The sequence below is a fragment of the Channa argus genome, chromosome 5, assembly GCF_033026475.1.
Source record: "Channa argus isolate prfri chromosome 5, Channa argus male v1.0, whole genome shotgun sequence".
Classification (NCBI taxonomy): domain Eukaryota; kingdom Metazoa; phylum Chordata; class Actinopteri; order Anabantiformes; family Channidae; genus Channa; species Channa argus.
In genome coordinates, this window is record NC_090201.1 from 21,861,587 (window position 1) to 21,887,561 (window position 25,975).

At 38.7% G+C, this 25,975-nt stretch overlaps 2 protein-coding genes across 7 annotated transcripts in view; one reads left to right on the top strand and one right to left on the bottom strand.

Moving 5' to 3' along the window:
• The window catches only part of LOC137127701 (synaptotagmin-2), a 33,294-nt gene extending 17,783 nt beyond the window's left edge, over positions 1 to 15,511 (top strand). For 2 of the 4 annotated variants that reach the window (XM_067505023.1, XM_067505021.1), the window contains 8 exons: positions 6,073 to 6,301; positions 6,406 to 6,566; positions 8,664 to 8,795; positions 9,945 to 10,112; positions 11,120 to 11,287; positions 12,019 to 12,136; positions 12,514 to 12,647; positions 12,744 to 15,511. In XM_067505023.1, the coding sequence (XP_067361124.1) occupies positions 6,097 to 6,301; positions 6,406 to 6,566; positions 8,664 to 8,795; positions 9,945 to 10,112; positions 11,120 to 11,287; positions 12,019 to 12,136; positions 12,514 to 12,647; positions 12,744 to 12,959 (1,302 nt within the window). In that variant the 5' untranslated portion in view covers positions 6,073 to 6,096 and the 3' untranslated portion in view covers positions 12,960 to 15,511. Of the gene's footprint in view, positions 1 to 2,601; positions 2,759 to 6,072; positions 6,302 to 6,405; positions 6,567 to 8,663; positions 8,796 to 9,944; positions 10,113 to 11,119; positions 11,288 to 12,018; positions 12,137 to 12,513; positions 12,648 to 12,743 lie in introns of those variants that run through there. The other 2 variants (XM_067505022.1, XM_067505024.1) reach the window with 2 other exon arrangements.
• A 1,778-nt stretch (positions 15,512 to 17,289) lies between these two features.
• On the bottom strand, positions 17,290 to 24,916 carry LOC137127702 (protein phosphatase 1 regulatory subunit 12B-like). 3 transcript variants are annotated; one of them, XM_067505025.1, is made up of 7 exons: positions 24,542 to 24,909; positions 20,627 to 20,643; positions 20,384 to 20,522; positions 20,023 to 20,124; positions 19,631 to 19,681; positions 19,504 to 19,554; positions 17,290 to 18,494 (listed from the first exon to the last, which is right to left on the bottom strand). In XM_067505025.1, exons 1-7 carry the CDS (start codon positions 24,641 to 24,643, stop codon positions 18,408 to 18,410), a joined length of 549 nt encoding a protein of 182 aa, XP_067361126.1. In that variant the 5' UTR covers positions 24,644 to 24,909; the 3' UTR covers positions 17,290 to 18,407. The 3 variants fall into 3 exon arrangements, with proteins under 3 accessions (XP_067361126.1, XP_067361128.1, XP_067361127.1); XM_067505027.1 differs by lacking the exon at positions 20,023 to 20,124 and having other exon boundaries at positions 24,542 to 24,916; XM_067505026.1 differs by lacking the exon at positions 19,504 to 19,554 and having other exon boundaries at positions 24,542 to 24,911.
• Between the last annotated feature and the right edge of the window lie 1,059 nt (positions 24,917 to 25,975).

Genomic DNA, 25,975 nt, shown 5'->3' on the forward strand with positions numbered 1-25,975 from the left:
GCGGCTTGGTTTGGCTCTCTGCCATTTATATTTTCTCAAATTGTTCCTATTGTAATTTATTATACAAAGAAGGCTGAGTTCACTGTGAGCTAAGTTTGCTTTTGAGTGAATTAAGAGGATATTGTTGCCAAGTTGGCTCTTTAGTGTGACATAGATTTTCACTGAGTGCTGCTGTATACTTAACATTAAATGGCACTGTACTTTATAATTACTGCCTCTAGGAACTTTCCATTATGACAGCACAATGGACCAGTGAGCTGGAAGCTTGTTCTTTAATTTGCCCTGACCCCTGACGGGGCAGCAAAGCTATGTTCAGTGGACCTAGTTGATTGAAATGATTGGAAATGATTGAAATCACATCTTTACTGTCAAAATGAAAAGCAGCAGGTGGATGGTGAGCTTAGGTTAGTAAAAAGACTGAAACAGCTACTCTGGTTCTGTCCAAGGTTAACAGAATCCACCTACCAGAGCATCTAAAGCTCATTATTAAAAATGTTACTGCACATCTCATTTTTTAATTTGTTCAAAAACTGCAGTGTAAAAAGGTTTTATGGACAATCACAGTCACTTATCACAGAAACCGGAGGTAGATGCAACTACTCTAACAAATTCAACATGTTTGTGAGTTTTAGATGTGATGGTTGACAGCGTTGAGTTGGATGGTTGTCCTCATTTCCAGTTAAGCTGAGTAACCATTTCCTGTCTCCAGCTTTGTTCTGAACAGACGTGAGCGTCACATGAGCATCAGCCTTCTCACAGATAATGTACGTCACGCTGTTTGCCTGTGTGATGCGGCCTTTTTGTTGACGAGTTGGGCTTTCTCTGGTGCTTCTGAAAAGAAATGCCAGATTTTGATCACTTCTGCAGGCAATTGTATGTATTGTAAATCAATAAGTGATGTTTTTTAAGAATACATTTTATATCCATTAAAATATTTGTAGTATTGAATTATTAATTTTGTTATATTCACTATTAGCTTAGCTAATAATCGTTATGGCTGTTAAAATTATGAAACCAAATCATTCCAAACCTTTTCTTGGGTGTGATCTTGGGTGTAACTTTACATTTTCTGGATAGATACTTTATTCATCCCAATGGGAAATGTTTTAAAAAAAGTAAATTTAAATGACCTGTGCATCCATGGATGCATTGTGTACAGTTTGTAGCACAGTTAAGTATAGTGAGGAATGCTCCCCCCACCCCCACCCCCCCCCCCCCCCCCCACCCCCCCCCTCCCCAAGTGGAGTTAAAGAGCTGCTATAAAACCATCTGCAGGGAAGCATATTTCACAAAAGTTCAAATTAGGTCCAAGTTTTCTCTTTACCTTTTGCAAAACATCTTGAACTCCCAAGAAAGACGTCTGGTTGCCATGACTCAAGTCCCTGATCATCTCACCTGGAGGATTGAGAATCTTTGCTGACCTTTTGCTACCGCTTCATAGGAACGAGTAGAGTGCACTTCTTTTATAACTGCTATATGCATTTCAGTAGATGAACACACATTTGGGGAAAACATTGAAGACAAATATCCCAAGGCATAACTTTGCAGTTGGTTGGTGGGGAAAAAATAAAAAATAAAAAATAAAAAAAACGTAATGTGATGCACAAATGCTGCTTCCCTGCCCCCGTCTGGCAGAAGCAGCCTATTACACTGCAACTTCAAGAGAGAGAGGCCACCTCACACCAGCTCCTGACAGCTGCTAGCTGAACATGAGTGCACAGAAAGGGTATGTCCCCAAGGAGCCAAGAGGGGAAAAGGCTTTCAGGAGAAAGCCGAGGAAAAGACTGAATGCTGGTTTTGAAAAAGGCTCAGCCATTATACAGAAGTGACCACGTGAGGGACATTGGGATGCATTGTTGATCTGAAACCAGTTCATCATACAGGATGAAAACAAGGCTTAAACGTTGTACCCCGGTTTTTGTATTCAAGCCGAGTCTGCATATCTCTGCATTCCCATTGATTTTGCTGTTTCATGAGGGAACAGTTTAGATTGAAACTGCAGGCAGCACTTTTGTTCGTATTGTAATTAGAGAAGATTCGTTGCAATCTGCTCTCTTCCATCTCTGACGAGTCTCTTGAGGGATCAGCGGAAGGCAGACAAGGTGACCTAATCAGCCTTGGTTTCAATTGTTCATTGGAATGGGTTTAACAAGCAAGGATCCCTCCAGAGGATTATATCATACTACTGAGATCAATTGTTGGGATCCAATTAATTGTATGAGCTCAGTGTAATACCATTTGTGGAGTTGATGTGGTAAAATGATCTGACCCTTTATCTGAGCTACCTCTACCTAATGCACCTCTGATCTGTGCAAACTGTGTTTCTATCCAAACAGACCCCCCACCCCATCCCAGTGCCTGTGTGTTTGGATCTTTCACAACTCTCCTCCAATACTAGACCAAAGAGTGGCGTGCTGCAATCAGCTGTGTGAGCAGCATCACAAATGAGGTTTGGGGTGAGAGGGAGAAATGGAGAGAAAGAGGTAAAGAGGCTGCGTGCATGAGTACACTGAGGAAGAGACAGAGAGGGAATAGGGAGGTGTGTGACGGGAGGGTGGAAAACGGGGGAGATGGTGTGCATTGGAAGAGGAGGAGGAGGAGGAGGGGTGTAGTGCTGCAGTGGAGAGAAGTGAGAGGAGACTGCAGTCTCCGCTTATGGGAGAGATCAGACTGTTACCACAGCTCTGAGGAACTGTAGCCCAAACAGTAATAGATATTGGATGGGCCGACTCGTGAAAGGGAATACTGCATCTGACTGGTGAGTTTTGCTTTGGAGATCTTTCAAATTAAGGTGCACGTATGTGACATAAATTTAATCCAAATATACTGGAACTAGAACATGGCTAGAGGACCTTTTCTGCATTTTCCAACTAAGTGAGTGACAATAAACTCTTGTTCTCTGACCGTTTTCTCTGCACCTGAAAATCCTTGTGAATGAGGATGTGTCAGTGCTTATCAGGCTTTGATTTCTGCAGCTCATCACTGACCAGCATCACTCTGACAGCTCTGAGTGCTAATGGCACAGACGTAAACACTGGGCTGAAACAATAAGGGTGGGGGGGGATATGGACATGTTGTGGTATTTGTTTTCATCTTCCATCTTCACGAATGCTCCTCTGAATACCAACAGAGAGCATATGCTAACTTATGGAAGTTGGATTACTGAGTTGTGGCTGCGATTGGGAAAGCAGCAGTTTTCTTCACAGGTATGTTTGTTATCGCTGTTGTTTCATCAGAGGTGATCAAAGGTGAGGATTCCTTTTTAATACAGACCTAAAGTGACTGTTTTTGTGGGGGGTGGGGGGCGAGGGACCCCTGATGCAGCTAAAACTTTAATAATAACCATTCTGTATCAGAGCTGAGTGGTAACAGTTGGCATTCACATCATGCTACCACTCAGGCAATATTTGAGACTGGCTGTGAGCCAATTGGTTATTTGATTGGTGGGTCACCTCAGCTATAGGCAGGTTGTGGGCAATACTGGATAGCAGATAGACTCTATGAGGATTGCTTAGCAACAATGATCTGCTGGCACACAGCACACGGGCCTCAACTGTACTCTATGTGGTTGGTGTGCATTTGACCACAAACCCCGACGACCGAGATGAAAAAAAGGATTTAGGTTTACGCTAAAATACACCTGTAGGAATTAAATACTTATTGATTTGTGGTCTGCGAGTCAATGAAGATGAGGTTACAATGTGACAGTGTTTGCCAGATGCTGACAGAGAAGTCTGCTGGTTTCACTTCCATGAAATGATACAGAAATCTTCACATTGGCTGTGGCTGTTAAATTAAAATGTCTCTACAGCCAAAGAATCACTGTCTATCACTCTAATTGGACAAAAACTTATCTCATTGCATCTCCAAAACCCCGCACTCGGTCGCTGTTCGTGCTGGTTTAAACACTGGATATAAATTGTCTGTCTTTTAAACTGAGACAGATCATTTTCTTTTAGTGCTTTTAGCTGGAGATAAATCAAAAATCCTCCAGATAGTCTTGAACATCTGAGCACTGTAATGATACACACACCCAGACACACACTCTCCTGCATGCACACTCTGACACACACACACAATTTGTTTTATCTTTTATTCCTGCTGAGTTTTTCATTTCTTTAGTGTTTCATTTTGTTGTTTTATATTGCATATAGTACCTGCTTAACCACCATTGCACTGATAGAAAGCGACCAAACAATATAAAATATTACGCTCATATAATTCTCACTCTGCTCACTTGCAAATATATAAATTTTAATGACCATCAAAACAGTCTTCACCTTCGGATTCTTCACTCTTAAGCAAAAACAAATACACATGGAGATGCTATAGCTGCAGAACAAATGAACAGGGTTTGTTAAGTTGCCAGTTATTCCTAATGTATGACCGTGTGGGGGAAGAAAGCATAAAGGCTGCGTCTATATGTTCCCTACTGAGATTGGCATTTTCCAGGAATAAAATAAAAATATATTTGCTAACAGATATAAAATAACTCAATTAACACTAAATAAAAGAAAGAAAACTGTCATTCATTGATTCTCATTTATTCCAAAATTAATTTCTGCTACATTTTTTTCATTCTTCCACTTATATGAAGCATTCTTCTGTTTTTTTTTGTTTTGTTTTTTTTTCCTCATTTTGGCCTGAGCATCAGCACTTTTTATGTTCAGCAGTAAACGTGAATAGGATGCTGGTGTTACTCAGGTAAAGAGTGAATTGAGAATATATAATATAATGTTCACTTGAGGCTGGAAGATAAATTGATCTTGTCAGCTGTTTGTGGTGGATTCAATTTTCAGAGCATTGTGAGGAGACACCTTTTATTAATCTCTCATTTTGTGTGAGACTGATTTAGATGGCAGCCTTATTATCTAATTTTAGCATAAGTGTTTAGTTGATTCCACTCGAGAAGCACAAATAGTGTCCTTTTTTTTCTCCATTAATGGATAAATTGTTTCTCTATTAAACGACAGACAGCTGTGAGCTATTAGTTATAAACTGTGTATCGTTAGTTTCCTAAAGCCCAAGGTGACCTTTTAAGAATGAGTCCAAGACCCAAAAGTATTCAATTTACAATCAAATACCTGTTCAATCAAAAACTGATTGTTGCTTGAAAAAAATATAAATAAAAAGAATATTGGATTAGACGAAATCATCTTATTTCAGATGTTTCAGATGTTTTTCCATTTGTTTCATATTAAACATTGCTAACAAACTCACTCTCGCCTTTTTTTTGTTTGGGGGGGAAATACTGTGTATCCCACGATGCACTTATGATGGCAGAAACAGGACTATGACTTAAACACAAGCAGACAAATGTTTGTAAAAACATTCACAAAAATAGACACTCGCACAACTGGCAAACAAAAGAAAAAACAAAATTGTAAAAATGTTATTAGCTTTATACATGTTTCATCTTTGGGGTTATTCAGTTCTGTATTTAGGAACGGAGGGGTATTCACCTCAGTTTCTTTTCATCCTTCACACAGACAGTAAACTCACATAATAGATGTTTAGCCTCAACTTTCCTGTTTTTATAGCAAATTTCTTGCGTATTATTGCTCATTCACATAGCTGGTTTCTGTTTAACGCTTCACCAACAATGCTCATACTTGATTCCATCTTTCACAGGCTGAGTGGCTCCAGCAGCTCTTGATCTCTCAAACAAATGACGTGTTCCTTATCCATTAGCCGTTCATTAAAGTAGCAACTGTATTAAGAAAGAAAGAATTGAGAATTTTACATTTAGAAACTTTTCAGGAGCTTTAAAGCACAACACATGATCTGCATCACTATCATGCACAGTTGCTGAATTTTAAGGAATAATCATCTTCTAAAATAAAAAACCTGTTAACACTAACAGTATGAATCACGGATCCAATGATCTTGCAGCCTTCTAATCACGGTATAAACAACAGTTTAGTGTTTTTCTAATGGACCACGTTGGTCAGACATGTTTATCTCACAGCCGACTTCACTGAATTTATGGAACAGATTTTTTTAGGATGATACTCTTTTGCATTTTGTTCCATATGTTTATGTTATCTACTGTCTGATCTCCATGTGTTTCAGGGACGCTGCGCCTAGTCTTTGACAATGAAGTTCAATCTGTTCAGAAGGCCACAGGCCGTGGCAGCCCCCGAGCCGACTGGTGCCACCACCGTGACCATGGCCCCAAGTCCCGCTGCCATTTCCACCTCTGTGCCAGACATCTCCAGCTCCAACAACACAGAGATCAGCAAAAAGGACATGTTTGAAGAAATCAAGAGCAAATTTTTGAATGAAATTGACAAAATCCCATGTAAGTAGTCTGGCGATGCATTGTCCTGTTTTCAAAATGCTGTTTATTAGACAAGAAGTTACCATTCAGTCTCAATCCTCGCTCTGTTGTTCTAAAACTGACAGTGCCTCCGTGGGCTCTGATAGCCATCGCTGTGGTGGCTGCGTTGCTCGTCCTCACCTGCTGCTTCTGTATAATCAAAAAATGCTGCTGCAAAAAGAAGAAGAACAAGAAAGGGAAGAAGGGAAAGGACGGTTTCAACATGAAGAACATGCAGGGTGGTGAGGTATGATGCCTCGTGCTTCCTACATGATAAAAAGCCAGGGAAACTGGATGTTTTGGGTAGTGATTTGATGATTTTCACCCACTACACCACCGTTGAGTAGTTTATTCAAGTATTTATTATTACTTATGACATTTATTGCTGACTTTTAATTTATTTACTATAAATACATCTCTAGCTAACGTAATTTGATCTTTTACCAGCAGCACTTTAAGCCCAGGCCGTAGAGGACACAAAGAGAGCTCTTTTCTCCTCCTCCATTTATTTGATGTTGTGGTTATGGTTGTTTAAATGTGTGACGTATTCCACTGTGGGCTGGGGAGAAAAATGACACACTTTGTTACGAGGTGGCAATGAATAATGAGTTTTGTGGGCTTTGTTTTGAGTACCGAGCACAAAAAGCTGCACTTTAAATCAAAGGATATGGATGAAGGCACACAGCCTACAGAAATACTTGGATGTAAAGTACATTAAATCAGAGGATAAATGTTAGCTAATGATTAACTTGAGAACTAATCATCTGACATCAGCAAAGATCGCCCGGCGCTGCAGTGACAGTTAATTAAAGCAATCAATTTCTGTCCACAATGTGAATTTATTGTTTCCCAGCCGAAATCAAGTGTGTCATTTCTCACCATAATTGTGATGGTGGTGGTGTGGACTGCCTCTATTTTTGCAGCGCGTTTGGTGTCTTGTGAGTTGAATCTCTTCCTCTCTTTGCTCTCCTCCTTTTTTCCCCACTTTGTGTCTGTCTTGTGTGTGCCTCGTTTTTCTTGACTGTGGTGGACTCCCGCTCTACGGTAGGTGGACAGCTCACGTTGATGATCTCTGGCCCTTGGGGTGGGGGGGTTTCATGGAATGAAAGTCGTAGCTTCCTGTGCTATTTCTTTTCATTTTTCTTTTTAGTCTCGCCCAAATTTTTTGGGTTATGACAGCTTGAGAATGTAACAGAGGAAAGCTATGGTGTGGTCCCTAAACCCCAGAGAGGAGAGTCTAACCATGTAACGCATTGCTTCTGGGACAATGTAATTGTAACTCACACCAATATGGAAAGTATTGGACAAGGAGATTGGACAAGACACTTTTAACACTATTAATCTATGCATGTGATAAAGGGCATGGTTGGTTGTTTGGGAGACATGGACACGGTGATGGTACGACTGCATGACAAGCCGAATAATGTCCATTTTGCTGTAATACTCAAGGAGGAGGTAGAATGTGAACATAGTGGATGGCCTGAAAAACAAAAGGCTGAAATATTTCCCACTCGAGGTCACCTTGGCAATGAGCCTTTATTTTTACTGCAGTAATAACACTGACAAAAAAAGATTTTGCATTATTCAAATAGCTGGCCGTGCCCTTTAATCCTGAACCATTTATTGTAATAATGGTGAGCGGAAACGAGAGGCATTCTTTGGCGCCACATTCATTTAAAGGTGAAATAAGGCATGCGGATTAAAAAAAGTTTGGAATTTTATTACTAGAATACGAAACGTTGGCATGTTGGCTTTCAATCTAGCTACAAGTCTAAGAAGGTTATTCAAAAACCATCTCCTTACCCTGAATATTATGTTGTATTTGCCTTTCATTATTTGATATGCTTTGGCATTTGCTTTTGTGAGCTAGTTCCTTAGGGGTCTTCTTTATTACCACCCATTTGTCCATTCATTTGGAGAAAACAAGCCCTTGGACAAACAAGAGAACTATGCAAATATCTAATTTCATCGTAAAACTGTTGCAATTACCACCCCTTTTAGTGCAACTAGCATGCAATGCCTCCACTGTCTCTGGCTGTCACTGTACTACTCAAGCATGTCAAAGGAATTGCCCAGTGATCCAGAGACACTGAAGATGAGGTGTGCAGAACTGTTAAGCAGCATAAACATGCAATTGGTGTATGTGTTACCAATCACGATTTCTCCCCTTGTAAATTAAAACATCATGGTTATTATCATCAGGTGCTGCGCAGGTAAGCATTGTAAAAACCCCTGGAGCTCCAGTGTCTGTGGCATGCTAGCTGTCGTGGGGATCCCTGTATTCTGATTCCTCAGGCTCTGATTTCTTTACACTGTGTCTCATTTTGTTCTCTTCGCTCCACAGAAACACCAGGACGACGATGATGATGAGGGAGAAACTGGGCTGACAGAGGAGGAGAAAGAGGAAGAGGAGAAAGAGAAGGAGAAGCTGGGGAAGCTGCAATACTCTATAGATTATGACTTTGAGAACACAAAGGTCTGTGGTTCCAACTTCTGAATGTGCGGCAATGTACTGCGAATGTTTTAAAGCTATGGAGAAAATTTATTGGTTTGTTAATGTAACAAGAGACTTTTGGAATGCAAATTCAGATTTTTAATTAAGAATTTAGCGTCATAACACATTGCACATAATAAAAATTCCCTTGCTTGCCATGAGTTACATACGGCGCAAAAACAATCTTGTCTGTACAGAAGCTTAGCTTAGCATAAGACCGGAAGAGGAATCAAACCGGCTCAGTCCAAAGGTAACAAAATCTGTCAACACCTCTAAAACAGATAACATTCACTAATTGCTTAATTTATACTCAGATTGAAGTTTTAAAAGTGCTGGTGGGCAGATTTGGTCCTTAAACTTATTTTAGATAAGGGGCTTCTGGCTTTAGCCTTTCATTTAACAGACACATCCACAGAGTGGCATTGATCTTCTCATCTACCTTTCAGCAATAAAAGCAAATACAAGAAATTCCTGAAATTTCAAACTATTCCTTGAAGACCTAATCTTCTCAGATATACAGACAGCTGTTTTGTAAAACCTCAGTAGACCAAGAGTAGGATCCTTTTCACAGAGACAACCACAAAATGAAGAAAGTACTGCATGAAAGGAATGAGTCAGGCTTAGGGAAAAGAAGAGCACATCTGTCAAACATTTGTCAAACTTTATCATCATTACTGTGATGCTTTCAGGAACATATGGGCAAAGTGGCAGCATAACACATGGATTAATGATGCTTCAGGTACTAAAGTGAGGCCCAACAAAATAGCAAGTCTTCAAAAAATAGCACATAGCACATACTGCGATTTAGGTTGGACATGAAATGTGTCCACATGAAGTAGAAATAGCTGAAAAATGTATATATTCTACAAAATAAGGTTTTAACTTATTTATTTTAGCATTTACCAAGCTGTGACGATTGTGCGACATTGAAGAAACCCCTCTGACATTCAATATGTCTCCAGCCAGGCAAGAAGTTTGTTGTGATAGATTGCAGGGCTTAAATTGTCAGATGATGTTATATAACCAAGTGAGGCAGTGACCCTGACACAAATGAAAAATCGTGTATGCTACAGATTTTCGCCTGAAACATTTCTGTCTTCCTCCACATCCTGCCTTCTCCTCTGCACACAGCTTACGGTTGGCATCCTTCAAGCCGCAGACCTCATGTCCATGGACTCAGGTGGAACCTCGGATCCTTACGTTAAAGTCCTGCTGCTGCCGGACAAGAAGAAAAAGTATGACACCAAAGTGCACAAGAAAACACTGAACCCTGTCTTCAATGAGACGTTTGTATTTAAGGTAAGTTTCTGGAACCAGACACAAAGAGACAGACATAGTGTAATCGTTAATGGGTGACAGTGAGACACCACCCTAATGACCTGCCTGTGTGTCCCTCACACAGTGTAACAGGACTGACTGTGTCTCAGGGTGTGTATACTCACTGGCCTTGCAGCCTACAGTACATGCTGCTCTTCCCTGTTCTGGCTAATAAGGCCCGCAGAGACTTTACAAGTGGCCGTGATCCTTTCTGGAACCTCTACAATACATGCCTGCAAAATGCAGTAGAAAAAATATTCCAATTATTATTTAATTTATTTTACAGAACAACACTGACTCTTCTTACCCAGGGGGGGTGTCTTCAGGGGATGGTAGTGTCAGTCAGCAGGAGCATTTTAACCTTTTTCTTCATGGTTTAGAGGAGAAATAAATTAAATAAATGTGAGTTATTTAAAATAAATTTCCTGTTAATGACAGGACAACTTTTCTCAGATCTTGCAATTTTCTTAATCAGTTGAAAACAGCACAGAAGTTTAGTTCTTTCGCTCACTTACACAATTTAATAATTGTTAATAATCTCTAATGTGTGTAGTATATTTACAGTTCTTTTACTCTGGAGGTTTAATTTATGGTAATGAATGTTGTCGTGCAAGGTTTATGAGGAAATCTGAGAGCTGCAGGAATTCAATTGTTTTTTATTAAACACCAAAGAAAGCAACTATTCCTCCTGTGGTGCTGTGCGTCACTTAGGACTAAATAAAAGCTTTTGGATCATTTACTGATTCCCAAGGATGTTCCTCTCCCATTGAACTGGCTCAAAGCAGAAGCAGCAAATTCACCTGATGAAACTCTTTTTGAACATTTTAAATCTAACAGTCATTCAGCCTCTCAAAACTAATTTCTTCATTATTCTTTTACTGTACCTTTGAAATTAATTTGACAATTTTATTTATTTTATTATTCATATAATCAATAATGCTAAAAGATGTCAAGTTATAAAACAACGCAACTGTGTGTTTGTTGCTCAGGTGCCCTATGAAGAGCTCGGTGGGAAAACCCTGGTCATGTCTGTTTATGACTACGACCGATTTTCCAAACATGACGTCATCGGAGAGGTGAAGATTCCCATGAACACCATTGACCTTGGACGACCAATTGAGGAGTGGAAAGACCTGGAGAGTGCTGATCAAGAGGAGGTGCTGTTATGACAAAAAGCCATTAAAATTACATTTTTAAATGATATGTCTGGTGATATTCTAAAAGTTCTACTTGTTTTCTTTGAGCCAAACCTATGAGGTCCAAGACTAAAAAAATTATTAATCCTGTTATGTATCTATAAGTCTGATATCACTTGTACTTTTTCCCTGTAGACCTAGAAAGCCCACATCACTGGACTGGGTGACATGTTGCTTCTTTGCAATGTAGGATCAATAGTTTATTTTGAGTTGATACAACATAAACCATCCTACTGCCTAAAACACAAAATGTGTATAATATATAATAAGAACATTGTCCAATAAAATGCACTTGTGCATAGGGATTGTCCCCAAACCTACAAGAAAGTTTTTAGATAGTATTTATTGGAGTACTACTATTACAGAAATTGTAAAACATGGTGTGTTTATGAGGTTTAAGGATGCGATATTTCTTAAACCGATTAATTACGCCTATAACTGCCTACAACTGTGCTATGTTTCTTCTTCATTGCAGTGAAAACTATATAGCTAAAATTCTCAGATCTCTTCTGGATCCCATTAAAGTTGAGCAATTCGACGCAAGCATGTTGATAATGTTGCCACGAGCACTGAAACACCTCCACACCGGCATAAGAGCATAATTCAAGATATTCACTGGAGCACATTATAAAATAAGCACCTTGTTGGCATTGCCTGATAAACATGTGTGGTTGTTGTTTCTCACTGCACAGCCTGAGAAACTTGGAGACATCTGCATTTCCCTCCGTTACGTCCCCACAGCAGGAAAACTCACCGTCTGCATCCTGGAGGCAAAGAACCTAAAGAAGATGGACGCCTGTGGATTATCTGGTAGAGAAATCAGTGCAAAGTTGGAAATAGACTTTATACAGTTTATATAGTTGGAAATAGACTTTATATTGTAACATTTTTATTTGGTTTGATGATAAATGGAAGTTTGTATGTCCCGCAGGTTTTTGCCAAGAATTTTTTTTTTCATCACACATAAAAATACATGTCATCTACCTGTCAACTATACTGAGAAAATGCAGTTTACAATTGTAGTTCCGATGATTTAAATGCATAGATGATGAGAAGAAATTAAGACAGAATGCAATAATGAAATCAACATGGAGGAATTGCATTGAATAAACATTAAGAAATCCATAATCTGCATTGCAAAAAGCTCCCCTCATGTCTTGTGCTGATTTTCTCACTGCCCTTTGCAGATCCCTATGTAAAGATCCAGCTGCTACAGGGGGGTAAACGTCTGAAGAAAAAGAAGACTACAGTGAAGAAGAACACCCTAAATCCATATTATAATGAATCTTTCAGTTTTGAAATCCCCCTGGAACAGATGCAGGTACAGTACAAGTCAATGTTTAATTCAGTCTGTACTCACATGTTTTGACAATCTAAAAAAACAGAAATCACAAATTCTATTTTGTTTCCTTCGTAGAAAATCTTGGTGGTAGTCACAGTGTTTGATTATGACAAGATCGGTAAGAACGATGCCATCGGAAAGATCTTCGTGGGCAGCAAGGCGACTGGCTTAGGTCTGAAACACTGGTCTGACATGTTGGCCAATCCACGTCGACCCATTGCCCAGTGGCATCCATTGCAGCCAGAGGAGGATATTGATGGTCAGCTGGCAGCTTTGGCTGCAAAGAAGTAACACGCTCCACCAACCAGCTCATGCACTAACTCAGAAATCCAACCCCGACCCTACTTTGCATGAAACCCATGACTATTTGTCATGAAACCTGCTCAGCAAAAAAGAGACATCTTAGAATATCTGCACATTTATGGTTAAGTCGGAAAAAAACTCTTGAACTTTTGAGCATCACATTTCACATGTTAGTGTATGCTGAGAAGTGTGGCATTGAGTTCCTTTCGTTTGAAGAAACTCACAAACTGATTCATAGGGTGCTGACACTGAATGAAAGTCTTGGTGAAGACAGTGCTGGAAAAAAAAAGCTTTAGTTTAGTTTATAGAGCATGCTTTACTTACCTCCCACTGCTCTGCATACATCACACCCAGTATTGTATCTTGCTAATCAGTGTGCTATGACTTAACAATAGAAAATAGTATTGGGTTACTTCCTGCATACAGTAGAGACATTATAGCAAAAATATTAAATTGAGAATGAATAAGGCCAAAAAATGCAGCAATTCATGTTGCGGTGTATTTCCAAAAGAGAAATCGATCACCATTTATTCCGCTCACATTTTTTGAGAAGGCGCTATACACAGCTGTACTGTACAGTATGGCAGGGATGACACATATATCTGAGCTTTGTTGCTTGTTTTGTGTTGCCATGAAGGCGCTATCTATGCATTTAGGTTCAACCAACATCTCTGTGTCTTCAGACAGATCTAAGATGTGAATAGGTCATGAATACAAGGGTGCCTTTCCTGATATGACACTTGGAGAAATACATAGGCTTCATTGTTTATTATAGAAAGAGGCTTTTTACATAAAAGTGGTCAGGGACACTGTGAATGTGCCATCTTAAATCTGTCTTGAGCTGTGTTGACGACTTGGATGTAAAACCTTACTTGTCCATGGACACGGTCGGGCTACTCGAAAGATAACCAGTGCTGTTCAAAACTATTATGACAATTGTACTTGTGAATTCTGCTGTTGCTTTAAAACACTGCCATTTAGCTCCTTTTGTTTGGATTTTCAGTAACCTGACTATTTGTGTTTTTTTGGGGGGTTTTGGAGTAATTTTGTAGTTTATCCAGCATACGCAAATTCGCTTCAATAGTTTCTTCTGAAACAACTTGGGGGGGTGGGGGTCTGTCAAAGACCAGACATTTTTATGGAGAACTGAATTTAAAACGTAAGATGTAGTTGCACTTTTTAAGAGAGTGTAATTCAAGTACTAAATGCAGGTTTGTAAAATCTCAACACGGCTAATGCTACGTCAGACATATAATACAAAAAACATATCCAGGACCATTTGCTTGAACCAAATAGAGCTGCAGAATTGAGCGTGTATCATGCTTCGCAGTATTTTCATGTTGTTTGGATTGCTCACTCACCAGCCACAAGCTTTGAAAACCTGGAGCCAAAGTGCTGCAACATTGGTGGTGTTATGACTTCATCAGAGATCTGCTGTGTTAGCGTGATGTGCGGAGGTATGGAGGCAAAAATGGCCATAAGCATTTGAGTCTTTCGAGCAACTGAACACCTTAATGTGAAATAAAACAAACTGACATTTAATAAATGAATTTGTCGCATTAATATAATTTATTTGGAGTAGATGAGGTTAGAATTCCTGATCGTTTTCTGCATTTATGGTATTTATGGTACAAAAATTCAAACGGAAAATTCACCTTTATCCAAATGGTGCATTTACAAGTCACTTTTGGATTTGAAACTTGAGTTAGTTAAGTTCATTTACACATCAAAAACCCTTTAGGCTGCCAATTGTAAGCAACTGCTTCTGAATACAATTATCAGTCGTCTACTTCTGCTTCCCCCTGGGGTACTACTGAATTTTTTAATAGTAAAAGAACTTTTGATTTAATAAAAAGAAAATGAATAAATCCCAAGATTGGTGTCCAGGGGTAAAATAAACAATATTTCAATTACGTGTAATGGCAATATTTAAAATATGTATTATCACAAATATCAATCAAATATCTGCTACAGTCAACTGCCTGCACAGGACTATTTTCATTAGTCATTTCTTCATCTCCTATGCAAACTGGGCATTGTGTGACTGAAAATTATGTCTAACCTGATGACAGGACCAGAATCCTAATATTTTGTATCAACAATTGTTACAACAATATGTGCCTCCATAGAACAATTGTTGAATAACATCTAGTTTTAGATCAATAAAACAACAAATGTCAATAAAAGGGTACTTGAACTGTGAGGGTACAGGCTGTTAAACTCCGACCTATAGATTATGATTATGCCACAAAGTGTATGAAAGAGAAATGCAGATTAAGGACTGCAAGCTCAGCATACTTCAATCATTTCTCCGAATTTGTGCAATTACAAACAAAAGCTAGTAGTGGTAAACAATTCGTCTGTCCACAGCAGTTCTATTGTTAACATTATGCATGACACTAATTTTGTTCATAGGCTACAGCATGTATTTATGAGATAATGTAAATAGTAGCATGTTCAAAGAGGAACCATAATTATATTGTGTATGTGTGTTTGTGCTCTGTGTCATTTTTGATAATAAAACTGAGTGAAAACCAGAATGCACCGGCTGCAAAGCGTATGTATTTTTGCTGAATGCTACTGAATGTATGTCTGAATAAGCCATGTTAGGGTTCACGGGCTCCTTGAATGCCTAGAAATAAAGCGGGGTTGCTTCGTGTTCTGTGGGTGAAAATCCACGTAGTCTGTCATATAGTGCATGATTGTCTCATTTTCTGTTAACGTGTGCCTGAGCTACACAACATTGTCGTAGTTCATTTCTGCTTGCACTTGTTATATAGTATGTGTTAGTAGCTGACCTGTAAACTGTATATATATTCAAAGCAGGAGAATATTTGCCAGCTCCTTGATTTTCTATCTCGGCGTACCTTAAGTGTTTCCTTCATTTACAGCTGCCATATGGGTGTCAAGTCTTGGTTTATCAAACATAGATGCAGCATCCTGGACGACTTAATTGACTTGTGGCCCATTTTTCCTTCCACACTTCATTAAAGTGTAGCTTCTCATCTTATTGCTGGTTCAATAAATCTGCTCTCCTGTGTCTGACTACACATATGAAGCAAGTCATATATAATAAACCTTGTGTACTTTTTATTGAGCTACAGAGTTGGTTCTCTGAAATACTGTGACTGCATTTAACTGATACAAACTTCACATGTAGCTGCAGTCCGATCAGAAAAGAGAATTCTTTTAGTCACAAATATCTATTTATTTGTGAACAGACAGTTTAACCAGTGAGTTGCAATGAGATGAGCTGGTGTTGTGTCATTTGTGCATGCTCTTTTTTTTTTTTTAATTAGTCAAGTCATAGACAGGGCAGGGGTGCACTGTGGATCCGTAATGAGGAGACAGGAGTATCTTGCCAGTTTCTCATTTATTACTGACAGTATTTCATGTCCCCAAGCCGTCTCAGTGACATCATCTCATGACTTGGTTTGCAATATATGTCATAACAATGTTAATGTAAAACTCAAATCAAACACAGAAAGGTTAAACAAAAACGGAAGCACATCACCTGAAATGTTCAGTGTGAAGGATGTGCAAACATAGGGAAAACAATTTAGTTTTTAATACTTTGTGTCTTTGCTGTGGGACTAAAAGCATTTGTGTTAATTTGTTTGCGTTCTGTTAATGAAGCGTTTGTCACTTCTCTGCAATGCAGGCAACAAAATCCATGTCTTCCTGGGTCTCACGAGCTGTGTTGAGCACATAACAGACCCAAACTGTGCAGAGCAACATTCAAAATGCAATACTGCCCACATGCTGCTTCAAAAGGCTCCTCTTATTCAAGATATCCATTTCACAGAATATCTGAAGACCTGATTACTATCCTACGCAGTCATGCATTCACTTACTGAGAAACACAGACAAGAGAACTGCTTCAACTTAATTCTTGTTTTTTGTCTCGTTGTACAAGTATGTCAGTACTGTAGTTGTGCCTTTTTTGTGAACTGCATGATTTATTTACTCATAAATGACATGTTTTCCAGCAAAAATCAAAACTTGTAGACATGTATCTCTCTATTGGTACTAAAGGGATCTAAACTATAGGATGTGGTCAGGACATATGTGTGTGTTGTCAACATGCAATCATAGGAAATAAAGGCATTTTAAGTAGCCTTGTCCTGTGTGGTGTATAAATGGAAGTGGAGGATGCCATTCCATGAATGGTCAGTGGGTGGCGTCATAGGCAATGTGACAGAAATAGCCTCTCAGAAAACTGACCTCTGTGATGCATGTCGTTATGAGCCTTAGTGCAGAGAAATGCCAGACATTTTATTCATCTTTTTAAAAATGAATAAACACACCACAGAGACAGTTGTTCAGGCATCAAGTTATTTATGGTGAATATCATTGAAATTAAATATAAACATAATTGAAAACGATCATTTCAGTGAAACAGAATATAAATTACAGCCACGGTGGCATAGATAAAAACATAAACACACAGGTTCAGTCAGTATTAGGATTAAATTAACATGAAATTGCAGTTGAGCTCCACTCATTTCACTGGAATGTTTTGCACTGCAGTACTTAGCAGCACTATAGGTTCAAACTTTATTGCTTCCCTTTATTCTTAATCTGTGTCAGCAGATGTTTGACACAGAAATACACTGTAGATATTGAGAGTTCCATTTTTGGAGACGGTATTTTTTGTTGTTGTTGTTGTTGGTTGATTGACCAAGTTGACATTCCAATTCCTGAATCTGATTCTAATTTTCACCACATCACCAAATATTGATAAAGATCATGTGATATGAACAAAACATCCAAAAGTGCCTCTATAGTAACCTGGAGCTATGATTTAGTTTTGTATCTCTGAAGCCAAAGGCAGACTTGATGACTGATATTTTGCATGCAAGTCTGATTTTGCTTAAATTCTAAATAAACAATACATTTATGAATCATCTTACTCTGAGACCTGTTGTTTTTTATTGGAGCAGGTTAGGAGGAAAAGCCTTTGGCTTGCAACATCATACCTTAAAGGAAAGCTCTTAAATTAGAAAAGAGGCTTCCACCTTCCTGAGAAATGCAGCTCATCCATCTCCCCAGTCTGTTGTAGTTCAGAGCTTTTTCTTATCTTTTCTTTCTTTTGATCTGCATATGGAACGCTGCAAATGTTTCCGTTTCCATGGCGATACCTTCATGGGAATACCTGCAATATTTTGTTCACTTATGTATGAAGGTAAATTCTTGATTGATATGATTATCCAGTTTTATAACTGGTTGCCTTCTTAAGGTCCAACTAAAGAACTGATGGTGTCAGAGTTTATCTTCATGTAGAAATACTTAAGGAATATACAGTACAACATGACAGGGAAACTGTGCATACACTCCTTGGGAGGATATAGCGAATATAGAAAGAATATAAATACAGCATATATTTAAATATGGCTGATGGTATCCTTCCCTCTTCTCTCCTTCCTGTGTCCTGTCTCACTTGGACAGTTTAGTGATGACACGAATTAAAGCTCCATTCTCATCCTTCAGCCTCTGGTTCTCCGTCTTAAGCTCGGCTTTAACCTGAAGAGAGAGCACAACACCAGAAAAGTGGGCACAGAGGTAAAAATACATTTTTGCCATAATAATACTTACTGTGTGGCCTATGTAAGACATGTTCAAATGCTGGCTTGTTTATTGTTTAATGCAATTTCACCTGGTTAGAGAAATTCTTTAAATTGAATCTATGGTGAATATATCACAGGTATTTCTGTGAAGACAGAAGTTTGAACAAGCGTACAAAAGTGAAAACCTGGAGTTATTTGTCTTTTCTGACTTTTCTGTTCCTGTTGCAGACTCTGCTGGAAATTGGCGTCTATTACAGTGCAATCTCACTAAACCTCTAGTGAACTGTACTTTTAGTGATAGAAGACTGATAGAAGGACAAACCCAATACAATTTCCATATTTTAAGATCATTCCTGTTCTGAAAAATCTGTTTTACAATGTGGTGTCAAGGTTAAATTCAGGATTTATAGTAAGGAAGCACCTCATTACATTTTACTTTCCTAACGTCTGTTCCTGCTGTCGGAATACCTGGGCAATTTATTCTAATTTAAAACCTACGTGAGCACTTGCATTCACTGACAAACAGACAAATGCACCCAATTTGCTCGTTTAAATACATGTAACAATGCTTCTGTGTTGTGAACATCTATTTTCAGACCAGCATCCCATGTTTGTTTAGAGCTCGCATTCACAGATAACAAGAGGGTTTTGTTTGTATCCTCTTGGGCATAACACAGTAGACATTTGTGAACATTAGGCTGCAGATGATTACTGATGGCTCACTCACTGCAGCATCAAAGTGCTCACACATCCCCCAACCATCAGAGAATAATGGTGACAAACGATGTCAGCTAAAGCCATCGCTGAGTCCCACAGACAGTTTCCACTGTCTGGATTTTATTCTTTGTTGGTATTTCTCTTGTTAAATAATATGAACCTACGCTCGAGTAAAGGCATCAGTTATTAACATTTTTAATTGTATGAAAGTGACATGAAAGAATGTTGCCGTAAAACACCTAAAGTACCTTCAACTGTTCTTCCATATCTGTTATCCTCTTTTTAAGACTCCAGCTTTCCTATGTAGAATAGAATGTAACAAAAGTAATTAGTAAATAAAAAAAAAGCCATTTATGCAAAGTTATGAGTCTATACCTTTTTTTCTGTCTCAAGCATATTGGAGCCACAGCCTCCCTGTCTTCCTTTCTGCAGAAATGAAAGGTTATTATAAAATAAATTACAACACAAAGTTTTATCATTGTGGATGGGGGCTTTTTCTGCCGGTGAGTGTCTGATATAAAATATCCAATTATACCCGCAGTCACACTCATAGATACTCCAAGGCAGCTGTTATTATTCCTAAAGTCAGACTTAACACCTGATACTGCAGTTTGGCTATGTAACTCACACGTCTTTCATCTAAAAAGTAGAATCTTACATTTCTGGTTTGGAGAAATGTGTCCAATAGCCCCTTTGGAAAACGTTCCCATCTGTCCGGAAACACCTGTCAATCTGAATTCAGGGCATTGGTTTGTGCATCTTTTTACCTGTGCTCTGTGCAGCTGGTCCTGAATCATGGCGAGTTCCTGCTTACTTGTTTCCAGCCTGGACTTGAGTCTTTGATTGGTAGCCAGCGCTTTTTCATACATCTACAAAATATTCACGTTAGGAGTGTTGTGTATTTTACTGCATCTTTGTTTTTAAATGCTTTGTTTACAGTACTGCATATCATTATAAAGTTGATACTTTTATGTTTTCTGACTGTTGATGTCAACAGTTGTTCAGTCATTTCCTATTAGTTATTGTGTTTTTCGAGCACCTAACTCTGTGGTAAAGAAGCTCAGTCTCTCTACAAGTGAACAGTGTTCGGTTGATGTTGTACATTCAGATCCAAGCAGCATCACCCACCTTTTTATAGTCATTCTTCGCTGTCTCTTCTTCTGCCTGCTTCCTTGCAGACAGTCTGTTCTCCCTGCGCAGGAAGTAGGACTCAGCATGGTTTGTTGGTGTGCTGTGAGAGACCTCAGATGTTCCAGATGAGCTCAGTCTGATGAAGTAAGAGAGGTACTACCCATTGAACACACAAGTTTTAGCTCCATTAGCAATAACTGAAGGTCTTTTTGTGTGTATTATTTGTCTGAGGAAGCTTACCTAGCCAGTCTCTCATGCTGAAATAAAAGAAAAATGTGTTAAAACTGGTTATCATCTGAAAAAGTTTAATAAAAATGGCAGAGGTATGTCTTGTATGGACACTTGCTTATCTTCACTTGTATGGCACAAATAGTTCAGCTAAATCAAGACCCATCGATGGTCATTATGACACAAACGATGACATCACACAACTTAACAATGTCATTAGTTTGACATGCTGGTCATGATGTAAAGTTCATTAGGTACAGAACAATGTGGAATCAAATCCACAAATTCATACCATGCTGAATATTTCTTTTGCATAACACACTCACTCATTATTCATACAGGACATATTTTATGTATGTACAGTGTCCACAAGTACATTATCATTATCAGTTTAAAAGTTTGTATTATGTAAAAGGAACTCAAAAAATCCAAGAGGAATTCCTTATGAAAGAGATTTTTTACATTTTGTTCTTTCCAAGAAATTGTTTATGGTAGTTTAGCAAGCAAAGTTAAAGAAGGCAAGAGGAAATGATCCCTTAAATAAACTGACAAGCACAGATAACTAAACACATCCAAAAACGGTAATAGCTTCAGCTCCGAAGTGGCCTTCACAATTTGTTCCTTATTGCCTGTAAAAGTTGGACAGGTTATTCAATAGTTCTGCTGAGAGATTTTGAAGCATTAGAGCAGAATGGGAGACTTAAGTATAATACAACACTGTTTGATTTAGTGTGAGGAACAACAGTTCTTACATCACCACCAGGAGTCATTTTTCATGTTGTTTCTGCAAGTCTCTGCAACTCTACTATAAAGGGATGAACATCACAAAATATTCCCTAATTTGGTGTATTCTTGATGGGGGTGGAGAATGCTGTGCAGCAGATGGGTCCAATACGTCTTAGATGTGTCTAATTTGGTTCATATCTGGGGACAGCAAAGACTGTGGCATGCAGTACACGCTCATCATGCTATTCAGCGACCCCTGGTACTCAGATTGGAGGCATCTCCATCTGTTTTTCCGATCAATTATTCAAATTTATCCTCCACTTCGTCAAAATATGATGGGGCATCAGATCACCCCATATGTGTATTTGTAGAAGACACGGACAAATTTTGTCATTAAATGTGAAGGGCTTAGATATGATGAGAGCAACAGATGTAGGAAAAACTGGAAGTGTATGAAACTGTCAGATAAATTCAGTGCTACAAGTGCTTTGATACTTAGCTTATCAGCAAAGTGGCTCTAAGATGGAAGATCAGACCATCAGAGAACTAACAAAATGATTCGCATACATTTTAACACCAACTTAAACCTTTATGAGGCAGGAATGCTGAATTTAAGCTGACATTATACTGACGCCTGACTTCATGTGAGAGCATCCCGCTCAATTAAACAACTGCAAATACACTCAGTAATAAAAATTAGGCTGTGGATCTTCATGAGAATTGATAAAGACAGTTGGCTCAACTGATGCCATCATCAGGTAAAAATGTAAACGTGTCAGATACCGGTAGCATGTTAGTGTTATTGTCGGTCCTTTTTCTATAGCAGCTGTCAACAACAAGGAAGCTTAAATTGTTTTACACAAAAAAAAATAAAAAGTCATTACGTGATACTTTATAATATGCGACTTAGTCATCCATACTATCAATCATGATGTAAAAGCTTAAGACTTTCTGGACACATTAGAGGAATATACACGGATCTATATAGAGAATGTGTGCATTTCATGTTGCACAAAACATTGTTGTTTTGGATGTAGATACTTGTTGTTACCTTATCCAGAGACACACATATAAACTAAAGCGACAATCTGACTGATGACCAGTGCTTAAACAGTTTTCAAGTCCAACAAAATCATAGAGATTTTAAGTGGATTCTTGTTATTAAGATACAGGGTTTTAAGTTACAGACGCTACGTGTAAACACACTGATATGCTCAGACATTTACAAGAACCCTGGATCTTCACCAGACTCTGATGTCAGCTTCTTTAAACTCTCTCAGGACACTTGGGTATGCCTAGTAAATTGTCATTAATGATACACGGTATGCAAACTTGGAAAAGGCTCTGGTTTAGATTAAGGGACATCCCATATAAACAGCCGCTGATGGAAAAGTAGGCTTTCGAGATTGTGTCCTGTGTATGTGAGTGTCTTCGTCACTAAGCTGTCCTCCAGCCTTTCTACATCGCATGAGGAACCTCTGGTCTGCTGACAAGCTATTCCCAAATGGAAAATGTGAGCCTCCCGTAGGACTAGCAGAGAGATAAACATCCATAAATACTGCGTCTGAGTTCCCACAAGCCAGTCCTAAACACTCTCTCCCTCCTTTTCTCTGTTCTCCGTCTTCCTGTCTTTGGCCCCCTGCTTTCTTTCTCTCACCCTCTCTCCTTCTCTGCTCTTCCTGGCTTCCTCCGTCTCACTCAGTTTCCCAAGTGGATTCTTAGTTTGTATAAACAGACCAGGCTAACAACTTTGTAACTCTACTTTGGGTTCATTTTTAGGTTTTTACAGGAATGTCAGGGATTGCATTGTTTTGGGAAATTCTCCTATGCACTGTACTTTCTCTTAATCACAGCATCATACAAAGAACAACACTGCTACGAGTGTAATGTAAAGATTAGGTTTACACTTTTGCAAGACTGTCTGAAATGAGCACTGTACCTGTACATAGGTGTCCATATGAACTCTGAAATCCATTCCTCATGTGGACGAAAGTCATAATACTTCCTCTGTGCATAAATGTACTGAAAAGTTTGTCTGAAGACGATATATGGCATCCACCTTTTAAATTAGTCACATTAAAGAGCGGGTCTGTATATTAAAAACAATCTGTGTATTAAAAACATATAAACAAAAGACCTTTGGGTGGACTGAGGTGATGTTCTGAGGCCAGTTGTTGCTGTCAAAATATCTCTGTAAGTTATTTAAAATCCTGAATCTCCTGCCCACAAATTTACAGTAGCTGCCCCCATTGAGACTTCACACTGTGGAGGTAAGGCCCCTAAAATGACCCTTAGACACAATCCTACTGTTCCAAAACATCCTTGTTCAGTCTTAGTTTTGTTCTTTTATTGCTATTCTATTTTATTGTAATGTATTCAGAGGTTTACACCAGCTTACAGATAACTATATAACTATAATATTACTCTATTTACACTTCCATCAGCCATGTAGCTGGAGCCACAGTGTAAAAGATATTCTCCATTATACTGTGCTGCCATTGGCTGGGGGCAAACACAAAAGCCACACCCCCAGCCAATTAGAGTAGAGGTGCATAAATAATGCACATTTTTTAATAGCAGCTTCCAAAAGAACTGAGAGAAAACAGAAGGAAATCTGGGCTTTTTAGAGGGGGAATTTAGAGGAAGTGAATATGATGTCAAATAGATGTTGGAAATATACCCAGTATGTATAAAAATAAGTCAAAAAGGACCCTTGTGCCAGCTCTTTAAGCGGATATCTTCTAAAGTTGCAGCCTATTTAGTATAGAAACTTTTTTTGCTATCTTTCAATTGCAACTGAGCAATGTCAATGGAAAAACAACAAAGGAACAATAAACTAAATTATTTTTGAATTCATGAACCGATGTGAAAACCTGTTTCAGTGGTCACATAAATACCTTGATATGTTAAAGTAGTAAACAAAAAAACAAAAACAGAGGGCTTGACTTGATTTCTAATGAAGCTGTAAGGGGCCATTAGTGACTGCACACAATTTTCCATTGGCCATGAAGCTGTAACTCTGCTCAGTGAGTTTACAATGAATAATTTTTGTCCCAAGGTCCTCTGGCAAAAGAAACCCAACACAGAGAAAGCGGTTTTTACAAAATTATTTGACATTGGCTAAACATGCGCTAAACATTGGCTATCATATTTTCTCAGATTAAACAGACAGCGAAAAGGATAAAATCAATCAGACCTTACCCTCAGGCTCTTGGTGGTGGCAGCAGATGAACCTGGAGAGGAGTCGGAGAGCGACTTTGTTATGCGTGGCTCATCTTTGTTATGAGAAAGTAGAGATGACATTTCTGAGGGCTGCTAAAGCTGCCACTGCATGCAGATGTACTGTGGCCCGAAGTACTGAACTTCCCAAAAGTTAAAAAGTTCTCCTTAAACAAAACTCTCCAATGGTGATGAATAAATTCATCATTCGCTAAAATAAAATTATGATGCGGCTGTTTCCTTAGTTAAAGTGAGCAACTCAAGTGTGATCTTCACGCAGCGGTGAGACATTACATTTCTGATGAGAGTGAAAGAACAGCACTAGTGTGAGAGCTACAGTATGAAGGAAGTCGTGGGACTGGGGAGTAGGCGGACCGCTCTGTCTGTGTGTGCCTGTGTGTGTGTGTGTGTGTGTGTGTGTGTGTGTGTGTGTGTGTGTGAGTGTGTGCGCGCACAGTATTTGACGGTGCAGACTCTCGAGACTCAGGGTCACTCGGGTCAAAAATAGAATATAATGAAGCATAATTAATCACATATTAAGTGCTTTTGTGTAGTTTGGATCGACTTAAATGTAAAAACTATTTACACAATTTGAATATTTATGCACATTGCACCAATAAATGTGATTTTGCACAGTCAAAGGGGAATGAAATTGTCAGAAAAGGCAAACTCCTAACTACTCCTAACTACACTGTACATACTGTGACTAATGTACGGGGTCAGATTTGTGGTTTTAGATGTGTGTGTTGATGATGAGCTTACATGCCTTTTCCATGACACAGCTGCTTTCCCTGTGATAGCACAGCTCTTTTGTTTGCCATTCATCTCCTGAGGAGAGTGACGTGCTTTACCTATCTGGCAAAGTTGATATAACAATTATGATGGTGACTGAATTTTTAATGGCTATCCTGCTATGGGGCTTAAGTGATGCACCTATACCTGAAGACCCCTGAAAACTGCAGTTCTTATTAACACACCAGACCTGTCAACTACCCTATTTCTTCTGAGTTTCAACCATATTAACTATACTTTCTACCCTGCTATCGTCTCTTTATGTCTATCAATCATACACTGCTTTACTTTAACAGATCATGTACTGTAATTATTCTGAAAGTGGGTGAGTTACCAGAATAATAGTTTTATCCACACACAGCCCTGTTGTTAAAAATGCTACCTGGCCACCCAGTAGTAATTAAAAATTAAATGAAAAATAAATGAAATGAAAAATTAAATAAATGTATTTGAAGAAGATTGTCCTTCCACAGACATATGGTGAACAAAAAATAATTCAGTGTTACAACAATTATTATTAATGTGCAAAAGATTAAAATGATTTCATTGAAAAAGACCAACATTTTTTGTTTTTTTATATCATTTATATATGCTTTTCTATTGTTGTCAGCTCTGACAGGACGT